Genomic DNA, 15281 nt, shown 5'->3' with positions numbered 1-15281 from the left:
TTCTTATTTTGTTTCAACTACGGCAGACCAACATGGCTACCTACCTGTAACTAAAAAAAATCTTGTTTGCAAAATAGATAATACAAGCATCCCTTTAAAAATTTACAGCCATGATTTAAAACATACAGAAAGCTAAAACCATAATAGACCAGACTAAAGAATTCAATCTGTGAACTGCCCTGGGATTTTATGAGGAAGGGTGGTATATAAATCTAATAAACAAAATAAAAATGTATTTATTTCATATATATAACACACATGAAATTTATTTTACATATATATATGTGTGTGTGTGTGTGTGTAAAATAAATTTCATGTGTGTTATAAAATAATTAAACAGAACAAAACTCAAAAGCGGGTTACAAAGTTTTACCGATAAACCATCATGCAAATCTTTCTAGCCATAACTGAAAACATGAAAAAGATCAAAACCACAAAAACATACCGGTAATTAGAAAGGATCCAAGCATCATCTACTGGCTCAACCCCTATGCAGCTGCCCCATACAGGGATCAAACCTGCAACCTTGGCGATATCAGCCCCACACTCCAATCCACTGACTATCCAGAGCGATTATCCTAACGAATTTAAACAGACGCTTTCGGAAGGGACTAACAGAGCCATCGAATCCAGGAATCATTTTCCCCAACGTGGAGGCTCGAACCCACGATCCTGCTATTAAGAGTCTCCACGCTCTACCGACTGAGCTACCTCAGCGATGGCGCCGGCCGCCGTTGACACCAATAGTCAAGGAGTTCCTGAACGCTCGGCGTTCTCACGAGGGAAGCGCCTACTCTCCCACCTCCGGCGCTCGCTAGGGGAGTCGGGGAAGGGTTAACTCGAGCGGGCGGCCCATCCAATCAGGCCGTGCCCGCCTTCGGGAGGCGGAGCTTCCCGGCCTTGGGCGCGTTGCTGCGCCTCCGGAACCGGGGAAGAGGCTGCTGAGGCGTTTCTGAGGGGACGGAGCGGCGGCGCTGCTGAGGGGAAAGAATGGCGACGATGGCCGAAGGCTTGGATTACCAGCGGATCCAGTTGGCGGCTTCCGACTGGCTGCTGTGGGACAAGGTGCGGGAGAAGGAGGGGAGGAAGGAGCCGGGCGTGTGGGGAAGAGGGAGGCCGACCAGGAGCTTATTTAGGGGGCGCCTGTCGGAGCTGAGAGAGCTGCCGAGTGGGGAAGGGACACCGCGGGGTCATCCAGCCCAACCCCCTCGCGCTGAGGGAATGAAGGCGGCGCGTTCGAATCGCAGAAGGGTGGGCTTGGAAGGGAACCCCTGTGGTCATCCAGCCCAACCCCCTGCACTGCAGGAACGAATGGGGCGTGTTAGAATGAGAGGATGGTGGAGTTGGAAGGGAACCCCTGTGGTCATCCAGCCCAACCCCCTCGCGCTGAGAGAATGGAGGTGGCGCGTTCGAATAATGGTGGGGTTGGAAGGGAACCCCCGGGGTCATCCAGCCCAACCCCCTCGCGCTGAGAGAATGAAGGTGGCGCGTTCGAATAATGGTGGGGTTGGAAGGGAACCCCCGGGGTCATCCAGCCCAACCCCCTCGCGCTGAGAGAATGAAGGTGGCGCGTTCGAATAATGGTGGGGTTGGAAGGGAACCCCCGGGGTCATCCAGCCCAACCCCCTCGCGCTGAGAGAATGAAGGTGGCGCGTTCGAATAATGGTGGGGTTGGAAGGGAACCCCCGGGGTCATCCAGCCCAACCCCCTCGCGCTGAGAGAATGAAGGTGGCGCGTTCGAATAATGGTGGGGTTGGAAGGGAACCCCCGGGGTCATCCAGCCCAACCCTCTACGTTGCAGGAATGAATGTGTAAGTAGCTATAGGCAACGTCTCTGGGGGACCTCAGGGAGCTTTTCAGAAGCATGTTGCGTAAGCTGCCTGGCCATTCCTTACCCAGGAAGGGTGGCTATTAGCATTATTATTGTGCAGTTTGGCCTCCTGGGGCTGGCTAGGGAGTCCGTGACCGCAGGAACAGGATTTCCTTTTTTAAAAAATGCTGTAATAATAATGATTTTTATTCATTTTAAATTACAAAAATCCAATATGCACCAAATTATATTAATACCAAATAACAATACCAATTCATGTACAAATCAATTACATTTTGTTGTTGTTGTTTAGTCGTTTAGTCGTGACCGACTCTTCGTGACCCCATGGACCAGAGCACGCCAGGCACTTCTGTCTCCCACTGCCTCCCGCAGTTTGGTCAAACTCATGCTGGTAGCTTCAAGAACACTGTCCAACCATCTCGTCCTCTGTTGTCCCCTTCTTCCTTGTGCCCTCCATCTTTCCCAACATCAGGGTCTTTCCCAGGGAGTCTTCTCTTCTCATGAGGTGGCCAAAGTATTGGAGCCTCAGCTTCAGGATCTGTCCTTCCAGTGAGCACTCAGGGCTGATTTCCATAAGAATGGATTGGTTTGATCTTCTCGCAGTCCATGGGACTCTCAAGAGTCTCCTCCAGCACCATAATTCAAAAGCATCAATTCTTCGGCGATCAGCCTTCTTGATGGTCCAGCTCTCACTTCCATACATCACTACTGGGAAAACCATAGCTTTAACTATACGGGCCTTTGTTGGCAAGGTGATGTCTCTGCTTTTTAAGATGCTTAAAAATCTTAAAATCAATTACATAGCCAATTATAAATTTTGTATGGCTTCCCACATGCTGTACTTCAGGGTCTGATTCCTTTTCATTCTGCCTCCAGACTATTGCTCAAACCAAATACAACCCATTCCTCCCCTCAATGAGCGGGGAAGTAAAACAATTAACTCCGCAGAGGCTCCAACCCCTTTTTATAATTATTTCAAACATTATTTTGTTCTCACACAGTCCCGTTTGTCATTATGATATATATCTGTGCTCCCATCTCCTTTCTTCTTCACTTGCTTTAAAGAACAAAACTTTTAGCATTCCCAAGCATTCTGGGGGGTGGGGGTTGCTGAGTCATTTATGTAACAAAGGATTCATAATGAAGCGATTGGCTCCCCCCACAAACACATACCATCTTTTTTGGCTCAGATGGAGTCATCTTTCCAATTTAAATCTGTACGACCTTGTAACTGTTTCAGTTCAGCAGTCCTTAGTCTTGTCCCATCATTATCAACATGTGTCTCTGCATTAATCCTAATGAATCCTTTAATGAACAGAAGTACCGCTGCTCTTAATGGCGGCATTGGAGGGGTTACCGAGAGGTGAATTGCTTTGCACCCAATCGTCTCCCTGCCTCTCACATCCATGTATGAGCGAAAGCCAGGTACCAAGACTATCCACGAATGTAGCTTACTCCTCCTGGGCCCTGGGGGGAGTTTACAAAGATAATTACCCTCTTTCATCTTTGTTTATTGCTTCGCCAGTGGTCTCCGCTGTCGTGGGAGCTGTGCCATTAAGGCAACCGGAAGCCACAGGAGCAGGATTTCCAGTAAGAGAGCATCGAATGGTAGAACTGGAATAGACCCCAAGGGTCATTTAGTCAGTGTTAGAAACAGATATGAAAGCTAGGAGATAATGGCACCTTAAGCCTAGTTTATGGGCACAACAACGGAATGTCTAGGCGCACTTTTTTGTAACAAGAATACAAAGCTGAAAATGAATGAACTGCAGCTTAAATATTATGTTCATTTTTCACATGGTCTAGACCTCATCTGAAGACTGCAAAAAACAAAGCCATACTTCCCCTGCCTGTCCCCCTAATATTCTTATGAGGGTCCCTTCTCCAGTCCTCAGAGAGTGGCTGGAAATGGGGAGGCAGAAAAAGGCTGTCCTTTCCTTCCATTCTGCAGTTTTAATCTGAAATCTTAGGCGTATTTCCGAGCTTAGGAACTGCTCATGCAAATGAAATTCCCGGTCGCAAAATGCGCCTAGAACAATGGGAGTTTCAAACGCTGCGTCTAGTCCAGCCCCCTGCACTGCAGGGATAAATCTGATTTGTTAGAATCATATAATTGTAGACTTTGAAGGGACCCTGGGGGTCATCTAGTCCAATCCCTTGCAGTGCAGGACTCTCCACTAAAACATCCATGACAGATGGCCATCCAACCTCTGCTTCAAAATCTCCAAGGAAGGTTCCTTGCACTGCAAGAACTATGATATAATAGCCATCTTCAAATAACTAGAGGGCTGCCACCTGGGGGAATGGAGCAAACTTGTTTTTCCCCTGCTTTGGAGTGTAAGAACTGAACCAATAATGGTTTCAAATGACAAGAAATGAAATTCCTCCTAAACATCAGGAAGAACTTTCTGATGGTAAGAGCTGTTCGACAGTGGAATGGACTCCCTCAGGAGGGTGTGTGCTCTCCTTCCTTGAACGGTTTTAAGCAGAGGCTGGATGGCCTTTGGCTACTCACCTACTAATTAGAACATGATTTAAACATTGCAAACCATAGTGCCTTCAAGCATTTACCCTTATGAACACCGTGTTTCCTTTCTACCAATGCCCAGTGTATCAGCAATGAAGACAAAGGTGATAGTGACCCAACATCCACTGCCCAAATCATCTTACTATGTCTGTGTTCTATTTTTGAATGGGTTACATACAGTACGTACTGTACTCCACAAAAACATGTGACTTGAGTATCAAAATTAAATTTTAGAACTATCTAGACTAGAGGCTTTTTGTGTGTTAGTAGCAGAATCATTCAGCATTCCTTGTATTTCAATAGAGTGGCACAATTTCAGTGGCTGTTTAATTTCTTATTCCAGTTTTTTTGTTTTTGCTTTACTTCGGAGAGATTTTTAGCTATGTGTGTATTTATTTAAACTTTGTATACCCTTCCTGGCTTACATAAATAGCTTTTGTTTCCCCAGATAGTTGAAATACCTTGTAGTACATTTCATACAATTCTGCTTTGTAACAGTTTATGTTATCTTAAAATTCCAGACATTATTCAATGATTTATTTTTGATCCTCTAGATGGTTAAAGTTGGTGGGTACAGTACACTGTGAAAGAAACTGGTTGTGTTATGAGTTTTGGATCATAATATTTGATGAGCAATCCTGTTCTAAATTTGTATAATATTTATATGTACTGAAAGCAGTTTTAAGCATAAAAAACCCACATTCAGAGGCAGTTATGCACCAATCATCAGACCCTGTTGCTTCTGAAATAGTACTTTGTTGAGAAAGTGGCTTGGGGAATGTAACCTTGGTTAAATATCAGAAGATGGTTACAAAACCTAAAGTAAAGTTCAACTAAGATCACCCTCCTGATAAGCAGAAGAGTACTATATTTACTGTTACAAAACGAGGATCCACCTGGCAAGCTATTACGCATACAGATACCTCAATCCTTGGATGAACAGTGTGCTAGAACCATTTGGGCAAGTTCAGGTTCATAGGTTTCGTAATTTCTGGACTTTGTTATGCATTACAAGTATGGTAATGTTAATCCTGATTTAAACCAGAATCCACAGGAGGCCTAAAAGGTGGCAACACGAGAACGGACCTTTTCACTGGTGGCTCCGTCTTATGGCATGCTTGGCACCATCATTACATATCTTTAGGAATCAGTCATCAGCACAATTTCTTTATTTTTGGCCAGGCTTTTAATTACCCATGTTTTCTGGGAGTGGGTGGAATGTTTCAATGTAGATTTAAAAAAATAGAACTACCTTTTAGACTTTTTGTTTTCTTTATACCCGGTTTTACTGTATCTGTTTGCTTGCTTGTTTTTACTGCAAATCCCTTGGAGTTACTTTGGTAAAAAAAAAAAAGCAACCTATGAATTTTATAAACGGCAATAATAATGGTAGCAACGTCTGCTTTCTCATTGACCAACAAAAAAAGCTACAGTACTGCTGACTTCCATCTCTATTAATCCTGAGAGAAGGAGTGACTGATTGCACTCCTATTGCCTTCAATGGGTTTACTGCATTTCCATGTGTTTAATATGCCTCTGTGCAATTTGTAGTTTAGTGATAAAAGGGCGAGACTTTGGAAGCCCTTAGTTCAAATTTAACCTCAAAGCTGAACCTGGATATGACAGCAGGTAATCTGTTTATTTCACAAAATTTTAATGCCAAAAGTAACAGTCTAAAAAGGAATAGGAATACGTTTTGTGGAACAGAGAGCCAATGTAGAAGAAAGCAATATTCAAGGTTTAATGAGCTTCTTGTAAAAGGATAGTCCATTAATAGTGGGTCTGCTGCTGAAAAGACCCTGATTCTAGTGAATGCCAAGTTTGTATCCACAGAAGATGGTGCTGTTAGCAGGGCTTCACTGAACCCATTTGCAGTTCACACTTAGAGTAGTATTCTACCACTGTAAACCATCATGGCTTCCCCCAAAGCATCCTGGGAATTGTAGTTAGTTAAAGATGCTGAGAGTTGTTAGGAGAGCTTCAGGGAGCTTCAATTTTCAGAGTGGTTTAACACTCCTTCCCAGGGCACTCTGGGAACTGTAGCTGCGTGAAGGCAATAAAGGTAAAGGGACCCCTGACCATTAGGTCCAGTCATGGCCGACTCTGGGGTTGCGGTGCTCATCTCACTTTATTGGCCAAGGGAGCCGGTGTACAGGTTCCGGGTCATGTGGCCAGCATGACTAAGCCGCTTCTGGCGAACCAGGGCAGCGCACGGAAACGCCTTTTACCTTCCTGCCAAAGCAGTACCTATTTATCTACTTGCACTTTGATGTGCTTTTGAACTGCTAGGTTGGCAGGCGCAGGGACTGAGCAACCCCGTCGCAGGGATTCAAACCGCCGACCTTCTGATCGGCAAGATGAGTGTTTCCTGCTTGGCAGGGGGTTGGACTCGATGGCCCTCGTGGTCTCTTCCAACTCTATGATTCTATGATTCTAAGTCCTAGGCTCTGTGGTTTAACCCACAGCGCTACCTGCGTCCTGCGTGAAGGCAATAGGGGCCTACTAACAGCACCCTTAGCAAACTACATTTCCTGGGATTCTTTGAGGAAAGCCAGGGCTCCTTATAAAGCGATGTGATGCTGCTTTAAATGTATATTGCAGATGGAGCCACTGACAATCCATGGCAAATCATGTGGTGGGAGATTCTCCCCGAGTGAAGTGCTTTGGATGTCCAAAGCATTTCAACTGACTGCTAAGTAGGAGAGTGAGTGAGTGTTAGATCAGGCTGCAAGTATCATTGTTATTAAGCACCTCTTTGACCAGCAAAGTGTGGAATAATCTGAGTTTTAGCTACTGTATTGATTTATGCATGCATGCATTTCAGTTATATTTATTCCTCCAACAAGGATACAAATCCTTCCAAGGTGGCTTTACAGAGCAAAAAAAGCAAACAAAACACTCCCCTTTCCATTGTGCCTTTTGGATTGGAAGCCAGAGGGCAAAGACTGTCTTATGGTTGATGCTTATGAGCTGGTCTAGGAGCCTTTTCTGAAGAGCAGAATGGTTCAGATTTTTACTGTAGAACATTTCCAGCACAAAGTCTTGGGGCCAACTTTCTTTGAAGCTGCAGTCGTCTTCATGCTCAGCTGTAATCTTTACATGCGGCACAGAAGGCCAAATGTGAAGATTCTCAATATTTCAAGAGCTCTAATATGTTCCATGTGGCTTCCTATAAGATAATTGCTGTGTGATTCTGGTCTTGAGGAACAATTAGTGACAACGAATCTTCTTGTGGTTTGTATCCCCCTCTTTAAAACAAAAAACAAAAACCAGCTGGATTTGGGCAAACAGTCTCTGTATTGTCTGAATGTTTCAGCTCGGTACTGTAAATACTTCTGTGAAGTGAGTTGCCTAACTCGGCAACAGGTTTGAGCACACGACTCCTTTCCTGTATTGCTTCTCTAGAGCTGCCTTTGGTTGTTAGGCAAGTGCTGGACATACAAGGCACTTTGTAAATGCCATAACAACATGTGGAGCAACATGTCTGTATTGTGATATGAAAAAGAATCTCACGGCCATCTAAAAATAGGCAGCGTCATTAAGCTGTCAGGCATTCATTAGGGTTAAATGATACAATGGTAGTTTTGCATGCAGTCACTATTTGAGGACTGTAATTGTGGCTATGGGCATTTCCTCAAGTTGTTTATGCAGTTTGGGCCCTTCCAGCACTGTGAAAAGTATACCAGAACGCATGGTGTGGCTAATGTCCTACACCACCACTACTCCTGTTTTTAGAATAAATGATTCTGTTTTCCTTTGGACCACATCAGCAAGGCCAAGAGGGGGTTCTTGTTGTCTGGGCAGCCCAGGGGCCCCATACAAATTGCCCAGGCTTGTGAACCACGGTAGGTCACTTCGGTGGTGCTAATGCAGAATAATAATAATACCTCGGGTTGAAGTAGCTTCGGGTTAAATATTTTCAGGTTGCTCGCTGCGGTGAACCGGAAGTAATGGAGCATGTTACTTCCGAGTTTCACCACTCGCGCATGCGCAGACGGTCAAAATGACGTCATGTGCATGTGCCGAAGCAGCGAATCGCGACGCGCACGCACAGACGCGGGTTGCGTTCGCTTCTGGATGCGAACAGGGCTCCAGAACATATCCTGCTCACATTCAGAGGTACCACTGTAATAATAATAATATTATATTCTTTATACCCCGCCCATCTGGCTGGGTTTCCCCAGCCACTCTGGGCGGCTTACAACAAAATATTGTTGATGTTGTTTAGTCATTTAGTCATGTCTGACTCTTCGTGACTCCATGGACTATTGCACTCCAGGCACTCCTGTCTTCCAATGCCTCCCTCAGTTTGGTCAAACTCATGCTGGTAGCTTCGAGAACGCTATCCAACTATCTCATCCTCTGTCATCCCCTTCTCCTTGTGCCCTCCATCTTTGCCAACATCAGGGTCTTTTCCAGGGAGTCTTCTGTTCTCATGAGGTGGCCAAAGTATTGGAGCCTCAGCTTCAGGATCTGTCCTTCCAGTGAGCACTCAGGGCTGATTTCCTTAAGAATGGATAGGTTTGATCTTCTTGCAGTCCATGGGACTCTCAAGAGTCTCCTCCAGCACCAGAATTCAAAAGCATCAATTCTTCGGCGATCACCCTTCTTTATGGTCCAGCTCTCACTTCCATACATCACTACTGGGAAAACCATAGCTTTAACTATTCGGACCTTTGTTGGCAAGGTGATACAACAATTCATCAAATATTAAAAGCTTCCCTAAACAGGGCTGCTTCAGATGTCTTCTAAATGTCATATAGTTGTTTATTTCTTTGACATCTGATTGGAGGGCGCCACTACCAAGAAGGCCCTCTGCCTGCTTCCCTGTAACTTCGCTTCTCGCAGGGAGGGAACTGCCAGAAGGCTTTCGGCGCTGGACCTCAGTGTCCGGGCAGAACGATGGGGTGGAGACGCTCCTTAAGTTATACTGGGCAGTTTGACTTCACCCCCTGAGGCGCACTTTATCGTCTCTTGAGACAGACAGATGGCAACAACAAATGGCCCCTGGTCCTGGCCTGGGTTGTTGGGTGTTGAACTGAGAGAGTCTCCTTCAGCTGCATTTTGTAAGGAAACGTCAGTATTGGTGCTGGCCAGAAAGCTGACTTTTAGGAAAGCTGCTCCCTTACAGACCCTTCATGGACAAACTTCTGATAAGCTTTCAAGGAACCCCTGAATTTCTTTAAATTGGATTCCCTAGAATAATGGAAGTCCTGCAGTTATACTCTTTCCATTATAAGACTTGCTTCCCGCCAAAAAATTGGCAAAATTGGTTTTCCATAAAAGGCGCCCTAGATTCTGGGCTCAAAATTAAACCCTGGTGAAATCTTTTTCCTCTACAGAATTCCAAAACCAGAGACAATGTAAAGTATCTACTTGCAAATCAGAGTACAGAAGAACTCCGAAAATGTTTTGGTTCACGGATGGAATTTGGGACTGCCGGGCTCCGAGCACCTATGGGAACAGGAACATCTCGGATGAATGATTTGACTATTATTCAAACTACTCAGGTACCAGATTTAAACAAAGAGGTCCTTATTTTTCTTTAAAAGTACTGTATGCCTGTTTTTCAAAGAATGGTTGTAATTGTTAGAAAGTTGAGTGCCTCTCTCATTATCAATAAGTCAAGCCCATCGAATTTTCTCTGGTTTGTACCCAAAGTTTGTAATAATTATAATATGTAGAGAGTCAAATAATTGAAACCATTTCAGTGGCTTAATCCTGCCTTTCTTTAATGGGTAAGCATACCATTAATGTCTCTGCAACTATTTGTAATGATTGGCTGTTAAAAAAAAAATCCCACCAAAGCTTTAGAGAAATTAAACTGCATCTCAAAATGGCCATCATTTTCCACTGGAACACCTTTTCAGTTTGCAAGATTAAAATGAGCTTTTAGAAATAGTTTCTCCAATATTTGGAGGCTAATTCTTCCGATTTGGGAGGGTTTTTCCTGAAGGTAGCTTATAAATTTTTGAAATAACAAAGTCTGGATTGAATGTTAGTGAGATATGTGTTGAAGCGTAGGCGCAGAAAAATGCAATCAGAATGTTGCAAGACATATGCAATTGCCACATTGCTGCAAGGATTGTAAGATAACAGATCACTAAATCGACCTGAATAAATATCCAGGTGGAGCACTAATTGGGAGATTGCACAAGCTGTTTGCATTATTTGTGCCACAGACAGGCAAAGTCCCACACCCCAGCTGTGTTGCTCTTCTCAGATAACCAGAAAACCATTCAACAAACATGGCAGCAATTTACATGCAGTCATCATCATCAAACCTTTTATTGGCATCACAAACAAACATCCAAAACAAATCAATACAGAATTACCACTTCCCCAGTGGCACAAAACATTTGCTAAAAGAAAAGAGGCAGAGCAGTCTATCGTCACATCTCTAGGTCTCCAGGGAGATCAGACATCTGCAGTGTATTTCGACGACAAAAAACCAAATAGAGATATTTAGCCACTAACGGTGAGCTCCTGATCACTCCCCGGTAATAGAAAATGTATGACCTCCAACTCTGGTTTCCATTTGGGGATACAGAGTAGATCTAGAAATTGCTGACGGAGATCAGCATATAGTTTACAATTAAGAACCATATGTGTAAGGGTTTTCACCAGGTGGTCTTCACATGGGCACTGATGGTGCAAGTGTTTCATGTTTATCATGCATACAAAAAGATGGCCCTCTGTCTTAGAGTCATTTTTGCAGCAGCTGGGAGCCAGCATGGGGCAGTCCTTTCCAACTTAAGTGCAGCCTCACAGCAGACTAAGATCAACACCCCGCTCTTCCCAGATTTACAGGCATAAATCTTGCTCCCCTCCCCACAAAAAAAATCACCTGATTATCACAGACAAGTATTGCTCAGCTGCTCATTCAGGATTCTGTAATAAGAACACAATTCCCCTTTTGTGTTGTGTATATAAGAGAGCAGATAACTTGCACCACGGTCATTTACATTGGCACATATGTGCAGTATGACAAAAATAACTCTGCAATGCTTGCACAAAATCATGGCTTATAGCCAGGGTGGATTTGATTTAAATCGAATCGATTTAAACCATGATTTAAATCAGTAGTCAGTAAGACTTGATTTAAATCATTTTTTTACAGGACTCATTCTTGCTGGTATAATCTTAATATTTACAACCAGATGAAGGTTTCATTTTTGGAATAATAAATTCTCAGAGTAGTTTTTACAGTTATATAAAAATTACTGATGTGGTTATACTATTAGAAATACGTAGACAGATAATTATGAAATTATTGTGAGGTTTAATAAATTAACTGTTTATATTTGGACAACTTTTCTGCTGTACTTTATTGGAAGGAGAAAAATAATCATTTCCTTAATAACAATTTAAACAATTTCTTTAACTAAAACAATAACATTATGGTATATGTATTCATGTTTGTTAACTGATGTGGTTAAATGATTAAAAAAAAAAAACTTAGACTGAGTTTTAACACACATGAAAAACTTAAAACAAATCCTTATTTTCTGATAAATAGTTTTCTATTTAAGTTACATTATAGTCTAAAAGCTATCTTTAGAAAGATTTTTCCTCCAAAAGCATTTTATTTTAAATATCCAATTTAAATTTTGAAAATCCAATATTTTTGTGTGTGGTTTTGTTTTGTTTTTTAATTGATTTTTATCCACCCTGCTTAAAACATTGCATTGGCCACCCTGGTCCAGCACACCATACTGTAAGCACCATATTTGCAGAGGCTGTAGATACTGGGATTAGGCTGGTAAAATGCAGTCCTCAAAGTTTATCTTACCTGATCAAAAGCCTCTTCCTTGTTAACAGTATTTGTTTTTGGGAAAAGGTATGCTTTGTTAGAAAAGGGGATTTGCATGTTGGTTCGTCTTTTAGGTACCACTTTTCATTCTTTGATTTTTGTCCCCAAGATGATGCTTTAAAAGCCACTTGCGGGGGAGAGGAGACATATTTTTTGGAACATGGGTGGAAGGTGAAAGCTCACCAAGTTGTTTCTGCCTCCACTCTTCTGCCCTCAAGGCAAGATGTTTCACCACAAGCCCTGTAATATATTCATTTCAAGACGCCGTAACTTCTTCACTTTGCAAGCAATAGCTTCCTCTTCCTCTTCTGTAGAACATGTGCAAAGTTATATGACAGACTTTCAAAACTGCTGGCACTTTGTATGCTTTCGTTTCTAGGGATTCTGTAGGTACCTCGAAAAGAGCTTCAGTGACCTGAAGAAAAGAGGCGTTGTGATTGGCTACGATGCTCGCGCTCATCCTCCGAGTGGCGGTAGCAGCAAAAGGTATACTTAGCAACTGCTGCAATGATTTGTTCATGACATGCTTGTTTTGCCATAGATGGAGAAGGGCCCCACTCAGAATGAACTCCTTTCTTGACTTAAACTCAAAGGAAAGTCTGTGCCATGATGAGCTGATAAGATTGATTAATTGATTGATTTTTTAAATCCCACCTTTCCTAAAAATATCACTATTAAAACAATAAAAATATTAAAATTCGATGGGTCTGGCAGCTCCAGTCGAGTATCTTTCTTCTTTAGGTAATTGGGACAAAGAATAATAAAATGAAAGGAATTAAGGCTGTAATTTGAGGCACGCTTGCTAAGGAGTGAGGTCTATTTTATTTTATTGGGATATAAAATTTATTATTATTATTATTATTATTATTATATATCTCCCAAGTAAGGACACTTAAGAGTATGTAAGATTTATGGGAAGTTGTTTTAGTCTATTGTACTGTGGTTGTTTTAACTTCCTTTATGTTTTAATTTGCAGTTGTATTTTTTTAGTGATTATTTTATTGTTTTAGATCTTTTTGTAAACTGCATTGTAGCAAAAATCCTCAATCAAGCAGCATATAAATTTTATGAAATACATACATACATGCATACATAATATCATTATTTGCAAGAAGTGTATTGAAAACTCAGAAAGTGTTTGTTCTACAAACTGCTCCGCTGTACTCTGCTGCCCCCTGGCTGCCAGAGATCCCTCCTTTATTTCATTGTGGAGAAAAAGCAGTGCTTGCCTGGCGACTAGGGGGTGAACCTGGTTTCTTTTCGGAACTGAGGAACAACTTACAGTGGTACTTAACTTTTTAAAGCCCTGGCTATACAACCAGATTAGTTGGCTTTAATAGCTGGGGCTTGGCCTGCTTCATATGTTAACATCATACTTTTTCTGTCACGCCCAGAGACTTTATCTCCATACTAGATGCATTTTAAGGGACGCGGGTGGCGCTGTGGGTTAAACCACAGAGCCTAGGACTTTCCGATCAGAAGGTTGGCGGTTCAAATCCTCGCGACGGGGTGAGCTCCTGTTGCTCAGTCCCTGCTCCTGCCAACCTAGCAGTTTGAAAGCATGTCAAAGTGCAAGTAGATAAATAGGTACTGCTCCAGCGAGAAGGTAAACTGTGTTTCCGTGTGCTGCTCTGGTTCGCCAGAAGCAGCTTAGTCATGCTGGCCACATGACCCAGAAGCTGTCTGCGGACAAACGCCGGCTCCCTTGGCCTATAGAGCGAGATGAGCGCGCAACCCCAGAGTCGTCCACGACTGGACCTAACAGTCGGGTATCTTTACCTTTCACCTTTAGCCCTTGAAAAACATTGGGAAGAAACTTATCATATGTAGGTCACCCAATTCATGTCCTTGTAATGGAGAACATGGCCGTGCTACCGTCCTTCATAGATTGCTAAATGCATGCTATTTGCAGGGTGGGTGCCGGCAAATGTAATGCATGAATATCAACTAAATGGCACTTAGGCTCAGTGCAGTACTTCTTTGAGTTTTGCAAGAGGATTCCTTCCTTGTTTTCAAATTATTATTTTTCTCTCCAATAGATTTGCAAGGCTTGCTGCAACAGCATTTATCAGTCAAGGCGTTCCTGTGTACCTTTTCTCCAACATCACACCGACTCCTTTTGTGGTAGGTCATTAGCCTCTCTGCACCCCAGTTATGCTACTTATACATTGTTAGAAGGTTCAGTAGATAAATATAATTTATTGTGGTGTTACACACAGAGAGAGGGAGAGAGAGAGAGAATTGTACCTTGGAAGTCAAATGGAATCCGTTCTGGAAGTCCGTTCGACTTCCAAAACGTTTGGAAACCAAAGCATGACTTCTGATTGGCTGCAGGAAGTTCCTGCAGCCAATCAGAAGTCGCAGAAGCCCTGCTGGATGTTCGGCTTCCAAAAATAGTTCGCAAACCAGAACAGTCACTTCTAGGTTTGCAGCGTTCGGGAGCCAAAACTAAGCTGTTTGAGAACCAAGGTACGACTGTATTTGCCATGAGATGAGGTCAAACTAAAACTAGTTATGAGATCATTAGTTCTTTTTTTAAAAAAGAACTTTTTAAGACAGCCATCTACCGTCTGCAATTGGTTCTTCTGCTCATTGCTTTCTCTGTGCTTTGGAGACATTCCAGTTTTTTGCAGATTATGACACAGATCCCAAGAAAGGATTCATGCACCCCGCCTAGCACTTTATCACTGCCCTTTGTTACTATATGCGGATGACGCAGTCATTCTTTCTTTTTCTAGAGTAGGTCTCAGGAGGGCCTTAAAATTTTTTGGATCATATTGTAACGCAAATTCCCTTACAATTAATTATGTAAAATCTAAGATCCTGATTTTCTCAAAGAGCCGGAAACTCTATAATTGGAGAATTGATGGGAGAGTCATCGAACAAGTCTATAGATTCCAATATTTGGGAGTTTGGTTACAACATAACCTTAGATGGAAGGCCCATGTAGCCTATGTTACAAATAGAGCCAAAGCTATCTCCTTGGCGATCTTGCGATTCTTCTTCACCGATGGGGCCCTTCATATCCCATCGGCGTTGAAAGTCTTCAAGGCCAAGGTGATCCCGACAATTGCTTATGCCATCTCAATTTGGGGGACTTTTATCAACCT

General features: G+C 42.9%; 1 protein-coding gene across 1 annotated transcript in view; it reads left to right on the top strand.

Annotated features, from left to right (window-relative positions):
* Nucleotides 1-902: 902 nt before the first annotated feature.
* Nucleotides 903-15281, top strand: part of PGM2 (phosphoglucomutase 2) — a 28264-nt gene continuing 13885 nt past the window's right edge. Inside the window, exons 1-4 of the mRNA XM_079989739.1 lie at nucleotides 903-1065; nucleotides 9701-9868; nucleotides 12551-12657; nucleotides 14211-14295. Of these exons, the coding sequence (XP_079845865.1) occupies nucleotides 991-1065; nucleotides 9701-9868; nucleotides 12551-12657; nucleotides 14211-14295 (435 nt within the window). The 5' untranslated portion in view covers nucleotides 903-990. The remainder of the gene's footprint in view (nucleotides 1066-9700; nucleotides 9869-12550; nucleotides 12658-14210; nucleotides 14296-15281) is intronic.

Source organism: Podarcis cretensis (genome assembly GCF_951804945.1).
Source record: "Podarcis cretensis genome assembly, chromosome: 9".
Taxonomy (NCBI): Eukaryota; Metazoa; Chordata; class Lepidosauria; order Squamata; family Lacertidae; genus Podarcis; species Podarcis cretensis.
The sequence above is the reverse complement of the archived record's forward strand: the minus strand, read 5'-3'. Positions and strand labels throughout refer to the sequence as shown.